Below are 26,233 nucleotides of genomic sequence, written 5' to 3'. Positions count from 1 at the left end.
CTTTAAAATTTTGATCTATTAATTAACAAACAGATACATACTACAAGATAAAAGTTGTTATATTTAATAATACAACAATTTCTAATAAGAATTTGGGCTAAAATTATGAACCTCATTATGACTTAATTCCAAGATGTTATTATCAGCTTTTAAAATATAAACATCCAAGCCTATATTATCTGGGTCATATGTTCTCTGTACTATTTCTTTATTGATGTGGGTTTTTGGTGGTTGTATTGTCATAAAATTCTGCAATTTCTTGGTTTCCAACCCCCCCCCCCCCCCCCCCCCCCCCCCCCCCCCCATTTGTATCCAACATTAAGTTATAGAGATGTCATGATGAAAAAAATGTGCTGGGTTTGTAACTATGTTTCTAAATTTAACTGTCAAATGATTATCAGTAATAATCACATTGATCTGCAATATCCAACCACACCAGAGTTAGCAGTGGCTGCCATATTTTCATTGAACCTTTTTTTTTTTTAACTTTATAGCTAATATATATTTACAGAAATGGCAGCCATTTTGGTTTGATGGAATATCAGATTTTTGAACTAGGAAAGAAGTCCAAAAGGTATTTTTTTGTTGTTGTTGATTTAATATAAGATAATTAGTTGATGCACATCAAGTAATGGCAATGGCTCAAAAGTGACCTTTCAGGCTCCATGGCAGATGAGCTAATTAAACTCTGAATTCAGGAGACCAGCTGTTTTCTGATGGACTCTTTTGGTTTAATCACAAACAAAGCAAACATTAATAAATATTTTAATATAAATTAATGAAAGTTTGAATTGTTTACAAAATGTTTTGGTAGTATAACTAAAATACACACATACATGTAAAATAAAATATGAAATTACTGAATCAAACCTTAAACTTTGATATCACAACAGAACAAATTAATCCTCCTTTTAGCTTCTCCAATAAAATTTACCAATCTCCATGACAAGGTTGGAGGTAGAAAGTTTTTCTGTTATAACATAGGTCTTATTTTTTTTAAATATTTGAATATTTTTTTCTTTTAAATCTAGTCAAAACTTTGCAATTTTTATAAATTCTGCAAATAAAATTTACTCTTTATTTCACAAATGAAATATTATTCTAACAATATCCTTGGCAATTACATTATGCAGAATTACACCAAAACAGTCTTACTTTCTGTTGATATCATATCCCTCTGACATTTGTAGAAGTTTGGTATATTTGAGTGGAGGTCACACATTGAATCCAGAGACTGATGGTATTTTAAAAAATTTAAAAGATAAGTTTGTATCAGAGTGTACAATAATTCACAGATTTAACCCTTGGTAAGGTTTTCTAATGTCCAAAACAATTTTCATTGTCATTAACAATATCAACCAAATATTCTTTCTGAATATGCTAATTTATTTTCAAAAAAGACAAATAATTTTAGCTTCATGGTATGCCATATTTTAAAATTGTGATACATTTTGTACCTTAACTGATTTTAACATGAAAATATCTTGTACAGAAATATGTTTTAAATCAACATTTTAAAAACTTTCTGCAAGATTTATTTTACTCAAAATTCATGTCAATTAAATCTAAAAACTTTTTTTCTAAATGCATAACTACATAGGAAAACCATGTTGATACAAACATATAAATTTAAACAAAAGAAAATAATAAAATTCACTTTTTAAGTTGAGCATTATAAAAGCAAAACTATAGAAGTAAAGGTTCAAAGGAAGGAACCATTTCAAACTAAACTCAACATTATCATGTGAGAAAAACTTCAAAACTTCACTCAAGTAAGTGATAAGATTTGATATACTCCTCAGATAAATGAAAATACAGTGGAATTTCTCTACAGTCTCTGTGTTTATTTGTGATTTTGAGGGGATTTCTCTATTTCTCTTCACACCATTCATTTTCCTTTCTCACCTGAAATAAAAAAATATAGCATTAATATTATTTTGAAATTCTTTAGGACAACAAAATATGTGTTTTTCCTATTACACCTTTGAAAAAAATAGGGCAGATAGGTAGGTATTTTTTTTTACTTTATCCTTTTTTTTTTACATTGGGTCTATGGGAGGAACATTGTGACTGTAACAGTGCTTGTTGAAAAATGACCAAAAAAAACTTCAGGGTAGGCTGCTTTTGAGCTAAAAAATAGGGTGGGTACCGTAATAGGAAACACAAATCTTTTTTATTTGGCCTCATCAAGATGTGTTTTGGCCATCGTGCAGGTGATTTGTAGGTTATCCAGAAGCCATGCTTCTATTGCTTATATATAAATCAGTGTGTTTGTCTTAAAGCTTAGAATGATAAATTTAATTCAAGGTTGCTGGAAAAATATTGTTTTGTGTCTAGCTAGGTTTTAAGTCATGGTACAAATTGCTTAACTATTTTTTTCATAATTTACAATTTTTGCTAATTTATTTTTGTTGTGAATGGTTTTGTACATACAGTACACACAGAGAGGATGTAATCTCATACTCCCTACACTGTGTAAAAACTTGGTGTCACACCAGGAAACTCCAGCAACACTCTCCAAATCTTGGGAAATTGGGAGAAACTTGGAGTAATTCCTCCCTTAAACTCCTTAATTGTTTATCACCTTGGTGTAGTTTCTCCCAACACCATGATTTTTATTGCTATGATTACCTTTGAAGTGTGCCAGTAGTTGATGACTACAATACACATTTCTTGTGTTTCCTGTCATTAAATGACAATCACAAAAATGATGTAAAGTGTGAGATTTGTTAAATTTAATCAGAGATATATAATAATCTGATTTTATTTAAGAATCCTGCACAACTTTATTTATCAAAATATATTCAACATTTGTTCTGACAGTGTTGGTTTTTCATACCAAAGAAACATAATTAAAACAAACAAAATACCACCTGTAAGTGGAGTATAATTAATAGAAAATAACGACATATATTTTAATTGAATTTATTCAATTTTTTTTTTTATAAATTTAAATAATAAATGAAGATTATACAAATATAAAATGTATGAAATTTATCTACCTTATTTTATTTTATTCATTTTTTTTTGTATCATAACTATTATTTAATAACCATGTATATATTAATATCTATATGTTTAAACTGACTATAAATACAATTTATTGTAAATATCAAGTTGCCATTCTTAATTATGAGATTTTGAAAGAATGTAAATAATTTTCCAATCTAAAAATACTTTTTGTATATAATTTTTAACCAGGTGCTCCGCAGGGCGCAGCTTTATACGACCGCAGAGGTCGAACCCTGAACAGTTGGGGCAAGTATGGACAAAACATTCAAGCATGATACAGCTCTGAATTTGGATTGTGATCAAATTTTTGACATTACATGGTCTTTTTTTACGCAAAACAAATGCCAAGATTTTAAAAATCAATTAAAGATTTCTTCTTCAAACTTTTTAAATCTAAAATTAAATAGTTGACACAGCATAGGTTTCTGACACAGAATGAATGTGGTCTAATGAACTTAAAAGGTTTTTTTTGCCTTTGAGCAAATCACTATGCTGTTGAATATTAATCCTCTCAAAAAAATGTTTGAAGAAATTTTCTTTTTATTTATGAAATCTGAAATGAGAAAAATTTAACCCCCCCCCCCCTTTTTTTCACATCCCCGTTTCCCTTTTTCAAAACTGATATCAATTCAAATTTCTAATGGAGTTTGCAACAATAACTACTCATTTAAATACATCATAAAATATTAAGATGTAAAAAAACTGCTTGTTATCACTGAATGGTAAAGATTATTTAAATTTATCAGTTGGTAGTAAAAAGTGTATATACATTGTATATTGTATATAACAAAGATTTAAGTTGATTCTGGACAAAGAAAGATAACTCCAATTAAAAAAAATTCTTGCTATTGCACAAATAGGATATTTCTTGCTTACTATTCTGGACAAAGAAAGATAACTCTAATTAAAAAAAAATTTGCTATTTCACAATATTGTGCAATTAGATATTTCTTGCCATTGCACAATACTGTGCAATTGAAAAGACTTGCTATTGCACAATACTTAATATAATAATTTTAGATCCTGATTTGGACCAACTTGAAAACTGGGCCCATAATCAAAAATCTAAGTACATGTTTAGATTCAGCATATCAAAGAGGCCCAAGAATTCAATTTTTGTTAAAATCAAACTTAGTTTAATTTTGGACCCTTTGGACTTTAATGTAGAATTTGAAATTTGAAAACAGGACCAAAAATGAAGAATCTACATACACAGTTAGATTTGGCATATCAAAGAACCCCAAGGATTCAATTTTTGATGAAATCAAACAAAGTTTAATTTTGGACCCTTTGGACCTTAATGTAGACCAATTTGAAAACTGGACCAAAAAAACTTCAATAATCAAGAATCTAAGTACATTTTTAGATTCAACATATCAAAGAACCCAACCAATTCATTTTTTGTCAAAATCAAACTAAGTTTAATTTTGGACCCTTTGGACCTTAATGTAGACCAATTTGAAAACGGGACCAAAAGTTGAGAATCTACATATACAGTTAGATTCGGCATATCAAAGAACCCCAATTATTCAATTTTGATGAAATCAAACAAAGTTTAATTTTGGACCCTTTGGGCCCCTTTTTCCTAAACTGTTGGGACCAAAACTCCCAAAATCAATACCAACCTTCCTTTTATGGTCATAAGCCTTGTGTTTAAATTTCATAGATTTGTATTTACTTATACTAACATTATAGTGCGAAAACCAAGAAAAATGCTTATTTGGGTCCCTTTTTGGCCCCTAATTCCTAATCTGTTGGGTCCTAAACTCCCAAAATCAATACCAACCTTCCTTTTGTGGTCATAAACATTGTGTTTAAATTTCATAGATTTCCATTTACTTAACCTAAGGTTATTGTGCAAAAACCAAGAAAAATGCTTATTTGGGCCCTTTATTGGCCCCTTATTCCTAAACTATTGAAACCAAAACTCCCAAAATCAATCCCAATCTTTCTTTTGTGGTCATAAACCTTGTGTCAAAATTTCATAGATTTCTATTAACTTAAACTAAAGTTATGGTGCGAAAACCAAGAAAATGCTTATTTGGGCCCTTTTTGGCCCCTTATTCCTAAAATGTTGGGACCAAAACTCCCAAAATCAATACCAACCTTCCTTTTATGGTCATAAACCTTGTGTTAAAATTTCATAGATTTCTATTCACTTTTACTAAAGTTAGAGTGCGAAAACTAAAAGTATTCGGACAGCGGACGACGACGACGACGACGACGACGACGACGACGACGACGACGACGACGACGACGCCGACGCCAACGTGATAGCAATATACGACGAAAATTTTTTCAAAATTTGCGGTCGTATAAAAATCATTTCATTAACCTTTTTTTTTATAGCTTTCAATTATAATACTAAATAGGAAAAAGGATGAAGTGAGAGAATAGTTGACATGTAATTAAATGTCAGTCAGACCATGCAGTCATGCTTCGTTGATTTTTATTACTTTTACCTGCAATCAACAGGTCACAAAACCCTTCCAGATGGGAGTAATTACTTGATTTTTCTGGGAGGGAAAACAGTGTTTCACAGTGTGACACTGTGTTACACCAGAATCAGTGTTGAGAGTTTGAGATTACATCCTCTCTGTGTGTACTGTAAATCAATGGGTTATTCTTTTAGTTGATTTTTTAAGTTTTAAGTTTTCTTCACATTACAGGTTTTGATCATTGTTGAAGAAAGCGTGGTGATCTATAAAGCTTAACTTAAAATTCATTTGATATCTGGTGGGGAGTTGTCTAATTGGCAATCATTCCATATTTTCTTATTTGTATATCATACATTTAAAATAGCTAACCTGTGGCAAGGAATCAATTATTTAAAATCAAATACTGTAACTTCAGAAATTAATGTGTTCATTTATTATTGCAATTTTTGTATAATGGACAAAAAAGCCAGATTAATCATACTAATTTAAGGAAAATTTGCAGAAGGATATATGCGTCAGATATCAAAATGTCACTTCCTTTCATTGCAATACTCTTTCAGTTGCAATATTGTCAATAATAAAAACCTTGCAATAATTTCTGATCTGTGTTTTGCGGTGATAAGCATTGTGAATAAGATTCATAACATTTGGTTGAGGCAAACTAAGGTTAAAGAAAAGAAAAAAAAATCAGCATTTTTTCCATTTTTAAAGGGGCATAATCTAATCAGTCGATTTACAAATTTTAATACAGAAATTGATATACACTCAGAGATATAACTCTATAGGGTTATTCCAGGAAATAACTTGTGTGTGTTATTACAGATACTTTCACCTTGAATTTTCTAAATCTGTAATAACATATGCTTGTTATTTGTAAAATTATTTCATTTATAGTGGGCTCTACGGAACTCTTGAGACTTTGCGCAGAAACTAAATGCATAGTCTTGATAACTAATTTTTTAATTATATTAACACATTTTTGATGGACCATGGTAAATCCATGAGTCGAGGCTATTAAGGGACACTTGGGAATTACTGAGAAACTTGCGCAGAACCTCAAATGTTACATGCTCTGGTCATTATTTCTTACAATAAATTAAACTACATTGTAATTAAAAGCATGATGTATGTCTGAGCAAATGCTTTGAAGTGATATAGAGAAGCTGTGATAACACCCTTTAGTTATTACAGGCATATTTTTTTCTGTAAAAAAAATATATAGGTGTACTATGCAAAATTGGCAAACTATGAACTGTTATATCTTTAAATAGTTAAGTATACATAGAAAAAAGTAATATCAATAGAACTTTTATACATTTTAACTAAACTAATGATAAATTTATATTGTCCCTTTGAAACATGTAACATACATATGTTATCACAGTTCTTTGATTCTTTAGTCCACAATAACAAATGTATGTTATTTTCCTGTAATAACCCTATAGAGTTATATCCCTGACTGATATAAGAGAGCATAACTTGGGGTAATTAGTCGATCTGATATTGTCCTCATAAAATGTTGTTTTTTTTAAAACAAACCTGTTCTTCTTCAGCGGGAGTGAAATCATTCTTTATATTAAATGTTTTCCTAATTTCTTCAGGTGATTTTCCTTTGATCATATTTGCAACTGTTTTACATGTGACATCTAACAATCCTTTAATGTCTAAATAATTAGCTGCCTGTAATAAGAAATTTGCATAATAATTGAAATTCAGAGGAAAGCAAGAAAATTCAACGTCATAATCAAACTTTGCCCAATGAAGAACTGATATCAATAAATCACAGGTTGATTAAATAAAAAAAAAATCAACATGTCAGGAAAAGGATAAATCTTGATAGAATTAGAGAAATATATTTACATGGTATTCTAGAAATGCATTTCAACTTAATTACTTCAGACAGCTTGCAAAATTTGTTTGAAGTTTGGTTACACATTTCAATTACACATTTCAACTGAACTGACACCATCCCAGAGTAGTAAAGCCTTGGTCTTTGAAATGATATTTTATTTAATTTCTACTGTAGCCCAAATAAACAATTTCTAATTATGAAAAGGTTGTCATTATAAATATAGATTATTGATAAACTTTTTTTATTACACATTTTCTCCCAATTATCAGTCAGGGGACCAGGCCTGGGGTAATGGTAATTTGTAATTGTAATGCATTGTAATATTACATTTTTTGGATGTAATGCAAAGTAATTTGTAATGCACATTTTCTGCATTACAATTACATGTAATGTAATGATTACTTTAGTTAAAAATTGATGTAATGCCTCCATTACAGTACATTACTTTTCATTACAAATTGGTAAAATAGATAAAATTGAAGAATATTGTATAATAAAAATAAAATATTAACAAAAACAAAAGAAAGTATGGAATAAAATTAATTACTGTATTAAATAAATTACATCAATCTTTAAAACACACATTAAGGTAAGAAATTTAAAATGGTAAAAAATATCAAGTCTTTGATCTTGGTTTCTGATATTTGTTTAATATGATATGGGAATATTTTGGTGTTTGATGGTCTATGAAAAATCTTATAAAAAAATTATCAAACAAAACTATATAGATCAATGAAAAAAATATGAAGAGGAAAATTTCATAATTCTATACACACCTTACATGTATTTCAATGAAATATTGAATATATCAAAGAACATTTTTAAACCAAACTGTGGTTTGGGTCCTGTCTGTGTTGTTATTTCACCTAATTTAATATCACAATGTTTTTATTGCAATCAAATCTTCTCAACTTATGTTTGTCCTCACAGAACCCTTAGGCATTTCACAAGATAATCCTTTAATGACACATTTATTATATCCCTTTGAAATCCTTAATGATGTCTTAATGATTAAGTGATCAATGTTAGAAACAAAATTATATGATAATTTATTTATTTTTTACCACCACCTAAGAAACTTGAAAGTGACTTTTTCAGTTTCATGCCTCCTACTACTCAATCAAAGGGTATAGAAACAGGTACGGTGCAGTACATGATGTTGACATCTACTTGTCTGAGCCATGTGAAGAAATTTCAATCAATGCACTGGAATAATGGAAGTCAAATTCAGTGTGCCTTTCTTCTTTGGCTAATACAGCTATCAAGTATTTAGCCATTTCCCACACATAAGCTCCTGTAGAAAGGCTTTTAAGTATCGCCAGAAAGGTGTACAGAACTGATCGCTGTTCTCTTAATGGCATCACATTTAAACTACTTATGATGATAAAGTGCAATGGACATATTAATTAACCAGTATTTGAACTCTATGTACCTAACACTGTATACATATGTACATATACCTCTGTTTTTGAAATGCTTTTTGTTTTTATATTGAAAAAGTAATGTGTAATGTAATGCATTACACAGGCAAAGTAATTGTAATGTAATGCATTACACAGGCAAAGTAATTGTAATGTAATGCATTACATGTGAGAAAAAATGTAATTGTAATTGTAATTGAAATGGAAGAATCACAAAGTAATTGTAATGTAATGCATTACATTGCAATGTAATGGACCCAGGCCTGCAGGGGACTTACTAAAATGAATAATTTTCTAAATCACTGGTTTAAGTAACATTATTTCCATAAAAGTTGGAAGTAAGAGTTGTCTTTCTTTAATAATCACCTATTTAAGTAGTACAAATTAATCACTAGAAGAAGTGATTTAATCTTATTGTAGCTTTAAATATAGAATACAAATGATCCAGGGACTAATTATGTTTCTAAACTTATCAGAACCAACATCTGTGTTGTCTAGGATGACCAGGTCATTTCAGGTGATGACCTTGTACTGAATCTAGGATAATGACATTAAAATCACTTGTTTAAGTATCATACCTCAATTTCCTTCCCAAAAATCACTTATTTAAGTATCATTATTTTAATAACCCCCACTAATTTCAACACCCCCGAACAGTAAAATTTTTATCGCGAACAGTACAATTTTATTACATAATATGAAAGATAAAACCTTGAACTTTACAGGAAAAATACTCCCACTGCTGGGAAAAATCTGTTAAGAAAGTATTAGTTCATTATGTAAAGCCATTATTATAGCATTTCAACTAAAATAGAATTTTCAGCTAAATGATAGCATCAAAGGCATAAACCTTGCTACTTAAAAGAAGCAAAAAGTTCATTTTTTTCAATTTTACTAATTAAAAGATATTATTTAAACCTATGTGTTTAAAATTTTGAAAAAAACTACAAAATCCCAATTTGTGACAAAACTTTGAATTTGCTACTCAAATAAGTGATTTAAAAATCATTTATTTCAGTAAGTCCCCTGACTGATTATAGAACTGCTGAATATGCAAATGTTAAATTACCAATATTAATTCAAATAATGTCCCTTGATCAACTTTTAGAAATTCAGCGTCCCAGGAACAAATATCATCTGTGCGTTTTTCTTTGTTTTCATCATCTTCCTGAGGTGGTGGGTCGTCTTTGTGGTATGTGCACCATTGAATAACTTTTTTTAGGATACCAGCATTTACATTAGGCAAGGGTACAGGCTCTTCATCATCCTCATCAACACCCAGATCTATAAATATACACATTAGACTACAAATAGACAAGAATGTGTCCTTAGTACATTGATGCCCCACTCGAACTATCATTTTCTTTGTTCAGTTGACCGTGAAATTGGGGTATAAACTCTAATTTGGCATTACAATTAGAAAGATCATATCATAGAGAACATGTGTACTAAGTTTCAAGTTGATTGGACTTCAGTTTCATCCAAAACCATAACCAAAACCTTAACCCTGAAGCAGGACAGGCAGACAGAAAAATGGATGAACGAATGAACAGACGGACGGACGCACAGACCAGAAAATATAATGCCCCTCTACTATCATACATGTCATAGGAGGGGCATAAAAATACCATATCTTTGTAAAATGTAATGTCAGTGTTAATACACTCCCCCCCCCTCATTTTTCATTTAAAGATATGTGTCTTGAGGGATAATTTTTTGAAATATGTCAGTTGAAGATAAATATGTATCAGTCCAATCCTATATTTTATTAAATTTTCCTCCAATAAAAAATGTGTTTATAAAGTAATAAATTATGAGAAATTACAACTTGATCTGATCAACATTTCAAATTTCAATTTAAAACCGATTTTTTTATTAATAATAAATGTATCAATATTTTTATGAAAACTCAGGCCTGGCAAAATGTTCTCTGATGTTGCTGCAATTTCATGATTCATAGCTATAGCTATATAAATATACCAATTAATTATGGACACATTCTAGATGATGAGGAACAATTTATATAAATTCTTTTCAATTACATAAAATTTTGTCATGTGTGAAATTTGTGTAATGAATTTTACATACATGACATATATAGTAACCTGGAATTAAGTTTTTTTTCAGTCATGTTTCATACTATTTTTAACAAAAGTCGAGCTTTTAGAGTTGCTTATGTAGTGCTTGTTCTACAGCTTTATTCACAATTTTTTTTCTCAATCAAATTTATAATGCATGCTAGCCTTTAACGCTACACATGGTAGATTTTATCAGTACACTGATCAAAATATGACTGAGGAACAATTTTTTCTTCAACAGTTTACCTTCTAACATAGTTTTAATTGTGACAGACTGTCTGGCTATCTCAACCTCAATTTCAAATATCTCTCCGTCTGAACTCTGTAACTTGATATTAGGCATCTAAAAGATAATAATTAGTCATAGTCATGTTAATCATCAAAGGTACCAGGCTTATAACTAGCCTATAACATTCTAAAGACGCATAACTCAAGAATGGTAAAAGTGACACAATTTAAATTAAATTTGTTGTTGCAATTAGATGATTTATTGTGATATACATTGTATTTAAGATTAAAATACCTGCTAACTTTTCAAAATGCCCATGGGGGTTTTACGTGAAAGATGATTCTTATTGTCCTACAAAACCTTCAAAGGGGCCTTCAAATATATTCTAATGTGGTTTTTTGGTTTCTTCCTGCTTTAACAAGCTCATAGCCATTGTTAAATTGTTTTCTTTAAAATAGTGGACAAAATTGCTCTTACAAAATTTCCACTTGGGAGCCTCCATGGGGGAAATCCCCCGCGAATAGTGACAGTTGGCGGGTATGGATTTATACTGTCTGTATTTACAAAGCTCATTGGAATAAATGTTATAAATGTGTTTAAAACAGAATACAAGTAGATAAATTATAGCTTGGTAGAAGTAAAAACAATGAAAGATAATTAGAGTTTGATAGCTAAAGCTGTTTGAAATCTTCTAGCTTTTGATTAATTGCCTTTCTCTGTCGTTTTTTACAAGTCTTTAGAGAAAAATTACTTATTCAGCCGGACAGGAGAGGTCCTGATCCCGGAATCCTGGGTTTGAAAACATGAAATCCTGAGGTCGGGAATTTAATCAATTTAAATCCTGACATCCCGAAATCAAAAAAAGAATTCCCATATCATGAAAGGTTCAATCCCAACATCCTGAGCTTAAAAACACCTGATCCTGCAGTGCCCATAAAGATCCTATCCCCCCTCAGTAATGTGATACTGAGAGGGGGAAACTTTTATTTGGTGTTTTGACACTAAAGACAGCAAAGTCAATATATTTTATTCTACATTGAATATCATTTTTGGGACTATTTTAATTTTGAAATCATCAATATCTTGTTCGATTGTTTTTTGAAGTAATGAAATTAATTCTCTTTTCACATAAAATGACACATGTGTCTATATTTGTAGATGACTTGTCTGAGAAACGGTGTCAACAAAAAAGAATGCGCCATATTTGTTGGCAAGAGCATACAAGTCTATAATTCAGTAAATATTTTGGAAAACAAATTGAATTTAGAACAGTGTAGTTCATTTTAAGACATTACTCTGATCTTCTGTGTGTATAACGGGGTGTTAAATCTTTGTCTTTCGTCTGAAACAACACAAAAATATATCGGAAACGAGCTGAATCTAAAATTTATAAGCGCCTCCTGTGATTAAGGGGCGATAATCTATTTTGCCTTTTGGATAGTTTTGTACTCTACCTTGATTTAGACGAACAACCTCGAAATTCCCGATATAAATAGAATTACTGCCCTTGAATAAAAGACAAAACGCTAGCTGACACTTGTTTTATTGAAAGACACAGAACGCAAAAAGTATAAGTTTATCAAAGTTTCACTATCTTTTATAATGTGAAATGGTTGCATGTGATATGATTATTTTTTACACATGCTGACTTAGAAAAATAGTCAGGCACTTTTTGACTTTGTTTACATTAGTTACCATTTAAAAGTACATAAAAAATCAGCATCATCTTTTACAAATATTTACATTAAAAGCATGTGAATTTTGTTTAAATAGTAATGTTGTACTCAGTTGTAGAAGTCTATAATTAACGGTTTTAAATTCATTAGCCTCACCGGACGATTTTTGAACTATGATTAATATTTTTTTATGTAGACTACTTTTCTTTTTTATAATTTTTTATACCATAGAATTTAAGATGTATGAAGGCTTTCCATTTTGCATCATATCCCACATAAATTTTTATTCACGTTAGGATACTTTAGTAAGATTTGCGTGACCTCGTTTTACGTGTCAAGAGAGCCACATATGGACGCAATTCCGAACAGCACTATATTGATATATCTTGCAGAAGAAATCAATGACAATAGTCTAGATTGATAAAGCATACATTAACCTTTATCTCAAACACATTTTCATAGGAAAATAAGATGCACAAGTTTGTTTTTTACTTCAATTACTTCAGCAGTGGTTGCAGACGAAATGTCGGTCATGTGTAAAGGAAAGATTTCTGATTTTTTTTTTTTTTTGTATAAGTTTCTCCTTTAAAGGAGCACTAAATTCAAGTTTATCCATTTCGGTGGTGTATTTATTATTCATCTATGATTTTTTTTTATATAGGTCAACATTTTTTTCGGAGTTTTCTGGACTTTTCAATAAAATTAACATATTTTCTTTTGACCATAAATAGGGTCAAAAGCGTCTAAAAAAGTCAATTGTGGGGTTATTTGGGCAAGATAAAAGGCATCATGCACATGAACAGAATCAGGAGATCTTTTTCTTTCTATATATTAACAAAAGAAGGCAATATGCACTTACCTTTATGGTTTTTTTTATAAAACTTTCAGGCCAGATTGCCGTTCTTATAATATTTTCAGAATGATTTTGTCATCGTAATCAACATTTCACCAAGTGCACATAAATTGTATTATCATGAAAACAAGGGAATTTTAATAGGATTTTTATTTATAAAAACATTTATTGTTAAATATAAAGGAATATGATCTCAGAGGGCAAACATTGGAAATCGTTCGTAATTGTGTCCAGTCGTAATTGCGTCCTATGGGGCTAATGAACTTGAGGATAGACGATAATGCCCTGAGCGCTTTACCGTCAGGATTCAAATGGTTTATTTTTTACTATCTTTTGCATCAAACCGATTAAAACTTTACCTTGATTTGTCTAAATATCATTATCGTGAATTATAAGAGGTCTCAGATAATTATAGGAACAAATATGGAAGAAAATTAATGAGATTCGTTCAAAATAAGTCTATTTTTTTTTATCGTCTGAAAGAAAGTGTACATTTTATCGTCATGCACCAAAAATAACCGTTAAGTTAATTTGGGCAAGAATTTTTGAAGGTAAGTACCTCAATTTCAATCCATATTAATCCACATTGATTCTGATTCAATATGAATTCGGTTCCTTACTGTTACTTGGAAGAAGAAGAAGAATTAACTATTTTGTTAAATTATTATATATTTATAACCATAAATACCCATTGTGTATGAAGCTGGATCTGCTCAATGCTGCAAGTGCTATGTATAGCAATACTGGCAATTCAGCTAGTCCATTTAGTCTGTAAAGTTGTTAGAATGTTAGAGTTATGTTTATTTTAGTTTTAAAAGGGAGGTATAAACATGATAAAATAAAATTTTTAAATTGTTCCTACGTATAATAATGAACATACATTTTTACTTTTTTGACACTGTTAATGTGAAAGTGTATTCTTTACATTTTTTTTTACATTTTTACTCTGATTTTTTTAATAAATATTAACAGTCAAGGGTGTAACTAAAATAAGTTATTAGAGAAAAATAACAAACATGTCGTTTTTGTGGTCTTAAATATCAAAATACCATAATAACATTTGTATGTTACATGTTTCAAAGGGACATTATACATGTTAATAACAGTTATATACAAACTTTATTTTGTTAAATTTTTCACAAGTTCTATTGATATTATAATTTTCTTTATGTATACTAAACTTTGCAAAGATATAGCAGTTCATAGTTTTCCAGTCATGCATAGTCAGCACACCTATGTTATTACAGAAAATATATTCCTGCAATAACCAAAGGGTGTTATTACAGCTTCTCTACATCTCTTTAAAGCCTTTGCTCAGAAATATATCACAATGTATTTCAATTCATTGTAAGAAATGATGATCAGAACTTGTAATGAGGCACTGCCCAAGATTCCAAGTAATTCCCAAGTGTCTCATTTACTCTCATATGATAAGTTACATGCCTGTAATAACTAAGCCTTGTAACATATTACAGCTTAATTTTCCCTAAAAGGCCTTGTCTCATTGATTTACTATGGTTGGTCAAAATTGTATTAATGGAATTAGAAAATTAGTTATCAACTGCGCAAAGTTTCAAGAATTCCCAAGAGCCTGCAAAAGATAAAATATTTATGATATATTTAACTGATAACAAACATATGTTACTACAGATTTAGGAAAAAAAGAGTAGACAACTCATGATAGTGTCTGTTATAACACATGCGTGTTATTTTTCTCTGATAACTTGTTTAAGTTACATCCTTGACTGATTAACAATGATTAAATTTGCTTTACATATATATCATAAAGTATCAAGGCATTATTTTTCTATGTTTATGTGCTCTTTTTGTTTCAAAATTTCATAAAATTCTGTGAGATCAAGGTATTCAGCAATTTACGTACTTAAACATTAATTACCTTAAAGTATTTAATTTAAATCTGTTAAAATCACCAAACTGGCTGTGTTTTTTTCAAAATATCTAGATCTTACAAAATGTACAAGAAAATTGGTAAGTATTATACATGTATATATTTACATTTATATGTATATCTGATACAAATGGTATACGTAACAGTTGGCCCATCTGGTATGAAATGGCTTTATTAATTGCAAAATATCATTGTTAATGGTACAAAATGGTTATGGTATGAAATGACTAGATTCATTGCTTATATTTAACTGCTTGTACATGCTAAGCAAGGAGACAGGGACATATATATGTTTATCAAGTGTGGTTACCATATGTGTCAATTGTAATAATTATTTATCATGTACATTTTTACTTAGCATTGATATGATAGCATTTGCATATGTGTAATGAGCGGAAGTACACAAGCCATAATTTCCCACCCGGGCTGATAGCCCATATCAGGTGCATCTCGTGCACAAAACCCATAATAGAGCCTCTCCTGCAAGTTACTTCCAGTGTTTCCGGTATCGGTTGTTTACTTTTCCATTGTGACGTCAGATGTTTTTTATGACGACGTCAAAATTTACGGGAACTTTTGTGTGGGTAGTTTAATACTTGCTAACAAATGCCATTGACAATTATGAATCATTTTATAGAACAACAAACATGGAGTAGTAATGATCGTAAAACTCTTCCAAATTTTCAATGTTTCAAAATGCCTCTATAGGAAATGTTACCATAAATATATAAGGAGTTAATGATGCTGTTGTTGGACAACTATAGTATATTTTGATTCATAATTTTAATTTTCTTTATAAAGTGTTTGACTGTTTTAGTTATTGCATTTTAGTTTATTTGCCTTATACATAAAACTATTGTCGGAAGTATATGATAAAGCGATTAATACATGGCCTTTTCCATATCAGCCTGGGTATCATCCCTCGACCCATATCAGCACCTTGACTCCGTCTCGGGCTGATATGGGGGTCTCGGGATGATACCCAGGCTGATATGGAAAAGGCCATGTATTAATCTCTATGTAAAGCAAGGAAAGTTTTTTACAAGCTGTAAATTTGTACTTTTTGAAAATATTTCCTTTATGTATACATGTACATGTAACATATATTTTCGGACTTTAAATTTCAATTTATAAGAAAAATGGTTAGGCAACCAGAGAAATATAAATACAGAAGATCCATAACTTTGCAGTGTATTACCTATAATTATTGTTGGTGACAAGTATAATCATATTTTTTGCAGCGACATTGGAGTTCTGTTTAGAAATTGTTGATACATACTGCACATTTCTAATGTACTGTGGATACCTTTATTTTCATGGAAAGATTGTATTTTTTAGATCTATATTTCATTTTGTGGTTTTGCCAAATTCTGCATTACAAGCCAAAAGAAAATTTGCATAAATTGTTGAACTTTTAATTTTGTAGATACAAGTTTATGAATCCTCAGTAACCCAATAGAGGTGCAATATAAATGTACAATTGCCTACAAAATTTTCAAACATCAGCTTAATGTATCAATAATGCACAAGTTTGTGTTGTGAAATTAACTGGTGATCGTGGTGATTTTGTATTAATGGATATAATTATTTTCTATAAAAAAACCTTCAAAATTCTTTCATTTTACTTATATTTAAAGAGTAGATCCCATGTTCATGATGTTATAGAATTATTTTTTTTACTTACATTTTTTTGGATGTCTCTTTTTTGTATTAATACTGAAAAAGTTATCAGATTTTTTTTTTTTTTTTTTTTGTGTATGTAATTCAACTTTGGTCCAATAACACTTTTTTGTCAGTCAATAAGTCATGATCTAGTCTGATGATCTAGTCTGATGCAGAAATAACTTAAATCTTGTTCCATCAGATTTGTATTGCAATACAATATGATCATGATGATATATTATATTGACATTTTTTCTCCTTATCTCTTCAATTTATACATTTATAACTACTGTAAATAAACCTTCTACTATTATTCATGATAATAACCTATATAGATCTATATATTTAATATGTTTAAGAATGTTTTTTTTTTATTTTTTTATTTCAGTGCCTCAAATAAAGTTGGAAACTTATGAGAAAGAAGTATTTGAAATTGATTTGGATATAGCTAAGAAGTTTGGTAAATTAGTACCAGTATTACAGGGTAAGTTCAGATTAATTTAGAAAAAAAAACAACTCAAAGAAGTCAATAGAAAAGTAAATATGGATCTTTGCAAAACCTCTTTGGGGATCAATAGGTGACCTGTTGCAAGGCAAAATTCCTGCTGTTATTAAACATACCTCATTTACAAATTTGCAGTTCAATCCTAATCCAGATTTGAAGACTGATTGTTATGCCCCATTAAAGGGCATTATGTTTTTTTTTGGTCTGTGCGTCTGTCTATCCATTTGTTCGTTTGTTTGTCCATCCATTTGTCGTCCCTTCGTTCATTCGTCTGTCCATCCGTATGTAGTCCGTTCGTTCATTCGTCTGTCCATCCCTATGTCGTCCGTCTGTCCCGCGCTTTAGGTTAAAGTTTTTTGGTTGAGGTAGTTTTTGATGAAGTTGAAGTCCAATCAACTTGAAACTTAGTACACATGTTCCTAATGATATGATCTTTCTAATTTTACTGTCAAATTAAAGATTTTACCCATTTTCATGGTCCAATGAACATAGAAAGTAATAGTGTGGATGGGGCATCTGTGTACTTAGGACACATTCTTATTTTAAGATGTTATTTATTCTTGTCTTGAATATGAATCAAATAATTGGCACTGTACTTAACCAAGCTATCAGCAATCAAGCAAATTCAAGCAAACTAAATGATCTTTCAGAGTATATTTTCTAATTACAGAGTTACTGAATGATGACAAACCACTAACCATCAAGACAATCAATTCTGGTACGTTGAAAAAGATCATCACATGGTGTACCTATCATAAGGATGATCCCCTCCCCCCAGAGGATGACGATAATAGGATGAAACATTCTACAGAGGAGGTTAGCTCCTGGGATGACAAGTTCTTACAAGAGGATGGACAAGCTGCTCTGTTTGATTTGATTTCTGTAAGAACGCATTTACATGTACATGTATATAATTATAACTACGTGTGTACAAACGTATTCTGAATTAGTGAACAGTCATATTGATTTGTAAATTATGAACATGAAGATGTGGTATGATTGCCAATGACTAATGAGATAACTATCCATCCAAGTCACAATGTGTTAAAATAATTAAATAGATATAGGAAGATGTGGTATGAGTGCCAATGAGACAACTTTCCATCCAAGTAACAATTTATAAAAAGCAAACCATTATAGGTCAAGGTACAGTCTTCAACACAGAGCCTTGGCTTGTTCACCAAACAGCAAGCTTTAAAGGGCCCCAAAAAGTTACTAGTGTTAAACCATTCAAACTGGGAAACCAACGGTCTAATCTACAAACAAGAAACACGTATGAACTACATAAACAGAGGACAACCTATGTATATCAGATTCCTGACATATGATAGGTGCAAACATTTGCAGCGGGATTAAACATTTAAATGGTACCAAACCTTCTCCCTTTCCTGAAACAATAGTATAACATCATAACATAGAAGACACACTATGACACACTATTAATGTTTGGATTAGGAGATTTTAATTGTATTCTGAAAATTATTCTTCAGTCTACACAAACAAATGATTATCATTATTTTAAACTGCACAGTATGCATGTGTACAGGGTCAAATACCGTAAACTCATTAAAGATACCAGGATTGAATCTGTTTACGCATGACACACATTTATCTACAAAAGAATATTTAGTGACTCTCGAATCAACATAAAAATTAAGAATGTTAATTAGTGAAATTTGATGATTTTACTTGTGCAGAAGATAACATACACACACATAACCAAGTGTGTAAGGTTCACACTTCTAACATGAGATAATGATCATTCATACTTTAGATAATGTTTTAGGCTGCACATACATTAGATATTGATGGCCTTCTGGATGTTGCCTGTAAAGTTGTGGCCACCATGATAAAAGGAAAAGCACCTGAAGAGATAAGAAAAGTGTTTAACATCAAAAATGACTTCACTCAACAAGAAGAGGATCAGGTAATAACAAACAGGGAGGGGTCGGAATGAGTCTCAAACATTAGCATTAAACATCTTCTCAAACATTAGCATTAAACATCTGAAAGTCATTTTAACTCTGTCATACATGTACCATAATTAAGAATTCATGGTTTACTTAGAAACAATTAGTATTTTTTCCAGGGGGAACACATTCAAATATTGCAGCTGTTAATTTTATTTGAATTTGACCAAAGACAAAGATGGAATGATAAATTTTATCTGATTTCGCTATTGTGGTGTCATGAAAATAGGTGATCATGTCAAAAATGATGTCACAGAGAACATCGAAAAGATACATAATTTTTTGCGTCAAACATGTTCATCTGTAATATTTTGTACATATTAGTAAATTAGATTAAAAAAAATATCATCCACTGCATTATAAATCTATATTGTTTTTTACTATATATTTTGAATGCAATTACAGTCATGCTTTCAACATTGAACACAAATTAATTCTCTCAACTTAATACTCAATAAGTATCCCCTTGGCAGAGGTTTGACCAATCTTCACATTAAACTTAAAATCTAACGGCCCATGCAAGCTCAATTTTAGGAAAATTTTAGTTAAATTATGTTTGCCTGTAGAGATTATTTTTACAAAATACTCAATTTTACAAGCCTGTATGGGCAGCTGGGCTTGTGGTTAAGTGTGAAGACTGTTTGAGACTAACTTTTTACTAGATATGAATTATGCTATATATATGCCTTGAATAGCACATCTGATTGGTAATATCAACAAATTATAAAGTTCATCTGCCTTAGGAGTCTTACAAATACTATCAAAAGTTGCCCTATAACTACACTGTAAAATACATAAACAATAAGACATGTAAGCTAGATAACTTCTCCACACATTATACATTTTTATGCATTCAAAATGTTTTATTTTCTCACAGGTTATTAGCAAAAATATAATTTATTAAGATGCAATCACTTTTTTCTCCACTAATTACATGTAACATGAGGCATTTTATATTTGATATGTAGATTTATCATTCAGCTTGACAAAACTTCTGGAATGATTTTTTTTTTCATTACTATTTTTGATGGTACTGAAACCTGAAGCTGATCTATATGTATACACGATGTGAAATTTATAAAGAAACAGCTTTTTTTCAGTTTATTTTAGACATTAACATAAATATAAAAAAGGAAATTATAGAATTATAAAAAAATAAAAAAAGATTTTTATTGTCGGGAAGGGATGAAAAATCTACTAATTGATTAAGTGGTCAGATGAAGCTTCTAAAGTATCTAGTACAAGTATAAAATATCTTCTTTAAATGTATGAAATATTCTCTATTGTCTAGTTGCCACTTGGTGTTTCTCAATATGTAAATTGACTTTTCAAATCTTTTTATATATAGTTGAAGACTGAGGTATTTACTGTATATCATAAAATCTTACCATCTTACTTTAAGTATACTATTTCTTCCTTGTTTATTATTCATATACCATTTCTGCCATAAAGATATTAAAATGATTTTCAGTCAATGCAGAAACTTAACAAACTTATTCATTGTATGAAAAGGGGGGGGGGGGGTGTATTTAATTCCTGTATTATTCTTTTTAGGTTATTTTTCTCTCCTCTTTATTTTTCTCCCCATAATTCTGTCTTTTTGCATGATTTAGTTTCTATTTCCCTTATTTTTGTTCATTTTTCCCTTTTTTAAATTATTTATCCATTTTTTTCTATTCTCCATTATTCTCTAAATTTTGGTTAATTTTTTTTCATTCTTTAAATGATTCTCTATTCTTTAAACCTCATGTACTCGCCAGTATATTGTGTAAAGTATTTGCCTGTGGAACCTTTCACAAGATTCCATCTTTGTTTGAGGGTTTTTAAGACAAAGTAATCTTTCCATGTGTAAATATTTTTTTTAAAAGAATTTTTTTTTTTATCAATTGAAAATATACAAAATTGTTGTGGTAAACATGGCAGAGGTGGTATAAAGTATAAATTTTTAAAATCTTGGTTGATGGATCTGAGTAGAATATTATAACCATGAAGAATATTTATAACACTTTTAAATCCATATAAATGAGAGCAAAACAGAGAACCTAAATATTTAGATAGCAGGTCAACATCATATCAGATCTAGCCTCACAGATGATCAGTTGTATCATAGAGACAAAATTTGAATTAACCCTGATACGGTGGACAATAAGTTTTATTAGTAGTAGAATTTTCTGTTGAAATGTGTGTGTGTGTATGAGAAAGGGACATAGTTTTAATTCATTATGTGGCATATTCATTTTTTTGTGTACAATTTTTTACATTCTTAGCTTAGACTACTTGTTATATTTATTTATAATATTAACTTTTACAGAACTCTACTTTACTCCTCTTTGACTGGGACATTTTACAATAGAATAAACATAATTCAATTGATATATAGTGTAAAACTTGATGCGAAAATTTATATTTAGATATGAACCTATGTGTTGAACATGTTGAAACATGCAAAGAAATTGAATACCATATTTGGTAGAGTAAAAACAAATTAAATTCTGTAAAATGTTTCAATATTTCCATCAAATGTTTTTCAATAAAACCATCAAATGTTTCAATATTAATTCCATCAAATGTTTCAATATTAATTCCATCAAATGTTTCAATATTAATTCCATCAAATGTTTCAATATTAATTCCATCAAATGTTTCAATATTAATTCCATCAAATGTTTCAATATTAATTCCATCAAATGTTTCAATATTAATTCCATCAAATGTTTCAATATTAATTCCATCAAATGTTTCAATATTAATTCCATCAAATGTTTCTATAACTCAATCAAATGTTTCAATAACTCCATCAAATTTTTCAATATTAATTCCATCAAATGTTTCAATAAATCCATCAATGAATTTTTTCAATAAATCCATCAATTTTTTCAATAATTCCATCAAATTATTCAATAACTCCATCAATAATTCCATTACATTTTTCAATAATAAATCCTTCAAATGTTTCAAAAATCTATCACTAATTGTTGTTTCAATAACTCTATCAAATGTTTCAATTACTCCATCAAATGTTTCAATAATTCCATCAAATGTTTCAATAGTTCCATCAAATGTTTCAATAATGCAAACTACTCCTGATATAATTTCATTGAAAGTCAATGTTATTGTTTTCAATTTAGCTTCAGTATGAAGATTAGAAGTGAGTACACAAAAAGCAGAGAAATTCCATGCAGGCTTAATCAAATTGTCCCTTGCCTCTTAGTAAACCTGTATTGTAGTGATATCAATGTGCAGTTACCGTAAACAAAAATACATAATCAGCAAAGTTATTCCTGTATATTTATATTCCATGCAATGAACCTGTGGAGCATACAAATCTTTTTGAACAATCAGACTTAAAGATATTTATAAGGCATAACTGTTTTGTATTTGAGCAACTCTGTGGTCTTGTGGAAGTGTGTTTGTCTGAGTCCAGATGGGCACGGGTTTGAACTTTGATTGTGGGTCAAACCAATGACTCAAAAATTGATATGTATTGCTTCTCCATTAATCATATAGCATTTAGATGATTTAGAAGTAAGAGCAAAGACTTGTCGGCTCGAATCAGAATATTGTGTCGCGTTAGGTTGACAATAACATTTCTTCCTTACGACAGTTTTCCTTGTGAATAGCATGTTAAAAATTCTTCTCAGGGTGTTTGGTGTTTATAACAATGCAGGGTTTATACTCATATCACATTAGTATGTTCTTGTCCTGAATAATATGCATTTAATTTGCCACTCAACATTAAACAGCGATTCATCCATCCTTTTGTATGGATGATCATCAGTTAAGGCCCTTGTAATTATTGATGATCAATTTAAGTTAAAAGTTTAAAAGCAGCTCTAGATCAAAGGGAGCTTGCAATCAATGTGTTTAAACAAACAAAAGCAGAAAAAACAAAGAACAGTTAAACATTTGCTTTGCAATGTTTTGCTACCAGCTAATATTGCACAAAGCTTCCAGCAAGCGTACATGTATGTGTCTGAAGTTTGCATTTTATATTAGTCGTAAAATCTGAACTATCAAAAATCACCTCTGCCTATGTATATCTCACACAACTTGCAGATCTCTGTAACAAACATTGCACATTTCTATAAATAGTCAAATAGTCTGGTTCTCACCCTTGCCTTATATCTGTCATAGCCAATCAAATAAAGGGCAGGGAATCAGTCTTATATTCTATAAATTGTTAACCACTAGACTTACAATCATTATATGTTGCTTTTTAACCCATCAATTATCAGTTAATAGTATATGATTAATATTGATAGCATTAATAGTTGGATCATAAATATCTAGTTTTTAACATCAGGTTTAGCAGAAAATATAAGTTATAATGATTACCGGTATATATATTAGAGTATAGAGGTACAAGTCCATTTGTTAATTATGATATACATTGCCATTTCTTTGAACAAAATTAGTTTTTGATAAAACTGTTTTACTCAAATATCTGTTACACATATTTTTGTACACATATTTTTCAAATTCTATAGCAATTAAACTCTTTCTGGACCCATTGTATAAATCAACATGTGGTTACTGATGATCTCAGAAGATGATTGGCTCAGTTTGAGGGTCATAACCTTTATCAGCTCAGTGAATGAATCGATAAGAGCTAATTACAACTTTGTGGAATGTGGAAGGCCTAATGTGAGATTTTGAAGTTTGTTTTTTATGCTCCCAGTAAAACATTTTATATTCTTTGTTTTTTTGTGTGTGAAATTTGAGACTTGGAGCATTCCTGTTATCCAAAGAACTTCTGTAATGAAGACTAGAGTAGGTCACAGACATTTTATTGTAGATGTCATTAAATATGAATTTGTTTATTATGATTACTTTTATATTCTTACATTTCTTCTCTATTTTACAGGTGAGGAAAGAAAACGATTGGTGCGAAGATTGAGTTTTGGTAGTTTTCATGGACAATGACAACTTTTGTTATTTTTGTGTTTTAATCATTGCATTTTCTTGTTATACCATATTTGCCTTACACAAAAGTTTAAAAAATTGAAATTGATATTTTAGAAGCAATGTTCTCTTGATTTAAAATATTGAACTTTGATTATTATAGTTGTAAAGGAATAAAGATCTTCCTTCTGAATTTGTATGGAATATTTGCCACTGGACATTTAGTAAGCAACAAGGATTTTTAAAATAACAGAATAAAATCTTCTCAAACTGAATATAAAAGTACAAAACTTTGAGTAGTTATTATTGGATACTGCTGAGTAGCCTTATTTACATTTTCAATTCAATTTTTAAAATGTTCTTTTCTTTTGGTTGTTAAAAAAATGAGATTGAAAGGAATAATTCACCAAATAAATTATTTATTTAGATTTTTTTATAAGGCCTCTTTACTTTCTTAAATTTTATTACCAGTTTAAATTGTCAAAATATGTTTATTTTTTTATTGTTAGCTATACTTTAAACATTCCAAAATACAGTTAAATATGCAAATATGGTACATGTAGTATATATCTGCATTTATATGTATTAAATGACATTGTATTTATATTTTTAGTTGTGATATTTTTAATGTTACATATTTTATATATATGTTTTATTTATAAATTATCAGCTCCGTCCAATGTTATATGTTTTAACTTTACAATCATTAAGTTACAGCTTGCAGTATAACTGTCAAGTTTATTTTTATGTCTGCATTAGATGAAAACTGTTCAAAAACTACTTTTTTAAACATAACTTGACCATATTATACATGTACAATTGGTACAGTGCTTTCAGTTTTATCAACTTCCAAGTGACAAAACATGCTCTCCTTCTGATAACCATCGGAAGGGACAAAGAAATTACATACTCAGGGTAAGGATGTAGGAAAATTTTTATTTGCACAACCTGGAAAATTGTTTTTCTTGTTTTGAATTGTTAAATCTGTGTTTTAAATGCAGTTCAGTTATCTTAGCTTTAATGCATAATCTTTATCAACTGTATAATCATCAAAAAAGAAAATAAAGAAAAAAAGTAATTTCCTACCCTTTTAAATGATATTTCTTCCCTTTTCCATAAAAAAAAATAAAATGGCATCAGTTCAAGAATTTTTTTAAAGAAAGTTGTTTGCCTTAATATTATGCACTATTTTATTTCTTGTTCACATTAAAAAAAAAAAATTTCTACATATTTTTTGGTGCAAGTATATTTAGAGTTAATTAATTAAGTGCCTTTAAAAATTAATCCTATAGAATTAACTTAAGTTTCACTGATACTTGATATATGTATACCAATAAAACTGTTTTTTGATGTGGTGCAAAAATCTATTGTTCTAGGTACACAAATGTATAACTAATTTATATCATAGACTATTTTATGTTGATATTTTCTTGACAAATAGAAATTAAAATTTATACAAAATGTTTTCAATTGTTTTACTACTTATATGAGAGTCATATAAGTTTTCATATAGTCTAATAACTTTGGACAACATCCTGTTAAAAGCAGGAAGCTCTAATCTACGTTCAACTTTCATTAAGTAATTTATACAAGATATTTACAGGTACAAATCTATGAAACCTGGACAGAAGCTTGTTTATGATCATAAGATAGTATCCAGAAGTAAATTTGTAAAAATAAAATTCCATGTTTTCCATATTTTACTTATAACTGGACTTTGTTTCTC

The 26,233-nt window shown here is 29.7% G+C and overlaps 2 protein-coding genes across 4 annotated transcripts; one reads left to right on the top strand and one right to left on the bottom strand.

Moving 5' to 3' along the window:
* Window positions 1-749: 749 nt before the first annotated feature.
* On the bottom strand, window positions 750-12,458 carry LOC139481915 (S-phase kinase-associated protein 1). Its single transcript, XM_071265462.1, has 5 exons — window positions 12,326-12,458; window positions 11,048-11,144; window positions 9,793-10,007; window positions 6,990-7,130; window positions 750-1,905 (listed from the first exon to the last, which is right to left on the bottom strand). The coding sequence occupies exons 2-5, from the start codon at window positions 11,142-11,144 to the stop codon at window positions 1,870-1,872; spliced, it is 489 nt and encodes a 162-aa protein (XP_071121563.1). The 5' UTR covers window positions 12,326-12,458; the 3' UTR covers window positions 750-1,869.
* LOC139481914 (S-phase kinase-associated protein 1-like) lies at window positions 12,459-25,972 on the top strand. Of its 3 annotated transcripts, XM_071265461.1 has the most exons (6): window positions 12,484-12,598; window positions 17,519-17,614; window positions 18,306-18,517; window positions 19,422-19,562; window positions 22,734-22,753; window positions 24,470-25,972. In XM_071265461.1, coding segments are annotated over exons 1-5 (468 nt in total). In that variant the 5' UTR covers window positions 12,484-12,597; the 3' UTR covers window positions 22,752-22,753; window positions 24,470-25,972. The 3 variants fall into 3 exon arrangements, with proteins under 3 accessions (XP_071121561.1, XP_071121562.1, XP_071121560.1); XM_071265460.1 differs by lacking the exon at window positions 22,734-22,753 and having other exon boundaries at window positions 12,459-12,598; XM_071265459.1 differs by lacking the exons at window positions 12,484-12,598; window positions 22,734-22,753 and adding an exon at window positions 15,529-15,548.
* The last annotated feature ends 261 nt before the right edge of the window (window positions 25,973-26,233 follow it).

The sequence above is a fragment of the Mytilus edulis genome, chromosome 7, assembly GCF_963676685.1.
Source record: "Mytilus edulis chromosome 7, xbMytEdul2.2, whole genome shotgun sequence".
Lineage (NCBI taxonomy): Eukaryota > Metazoa > Mollusca > Bivalvia > Mytilida > Mytilidae > Mytilus > Mytilus edulis.
This window is presented reverse-complemented; position numbering and strand designations above follow the sequence as displayed.

What these genes read in the sequence shown, in the direction of transcription:
- LOC139481915 (XM_071265462.1), bottom strand. Translation starts at nt 11,144, where the DNA reads ATGCCTAATATCAAGTTACAGAGTTCAGACGGAGAGATATTTGAAATT. An exon ending in CATTATTTGAATTAATATTG is followed by an intron (nt 7,131 to 9,792) that starts GTAATTTAACAT and finishes TTCTTATTACAG; the next exon opens with GCAGCTAATTATTTAGACAT. An exon ending in CTCCCGCTGAAGAAGAACAG is followed by an intron (nt 1,906 to 6,989) that starts GTTTGTTTTAAA and finishes TTTTTATTTCAG; the next exon opens with GTGAGAAAGGAAAATGAATG.
- LOC139481914 (XM_071265459.1), top strand. An exon ending in CTCTGTTTGATTTGATTTCT is followed by an intron (nt 18,518 to 19,421) that starts GTAAGAACGCAT and finishes ATAATGTTTTAG; the next exon opens with GCTGCACATACATTAGATAT. An exon ending in CTCAACAAGAAGAGGATCAG is followed by an intron (nt 19,563 to 24,469) that starts GTAATAACAAAC and finishes TCTATTTTACAG; the next exon opens with GTGAGGAAAGAAAACGATTG.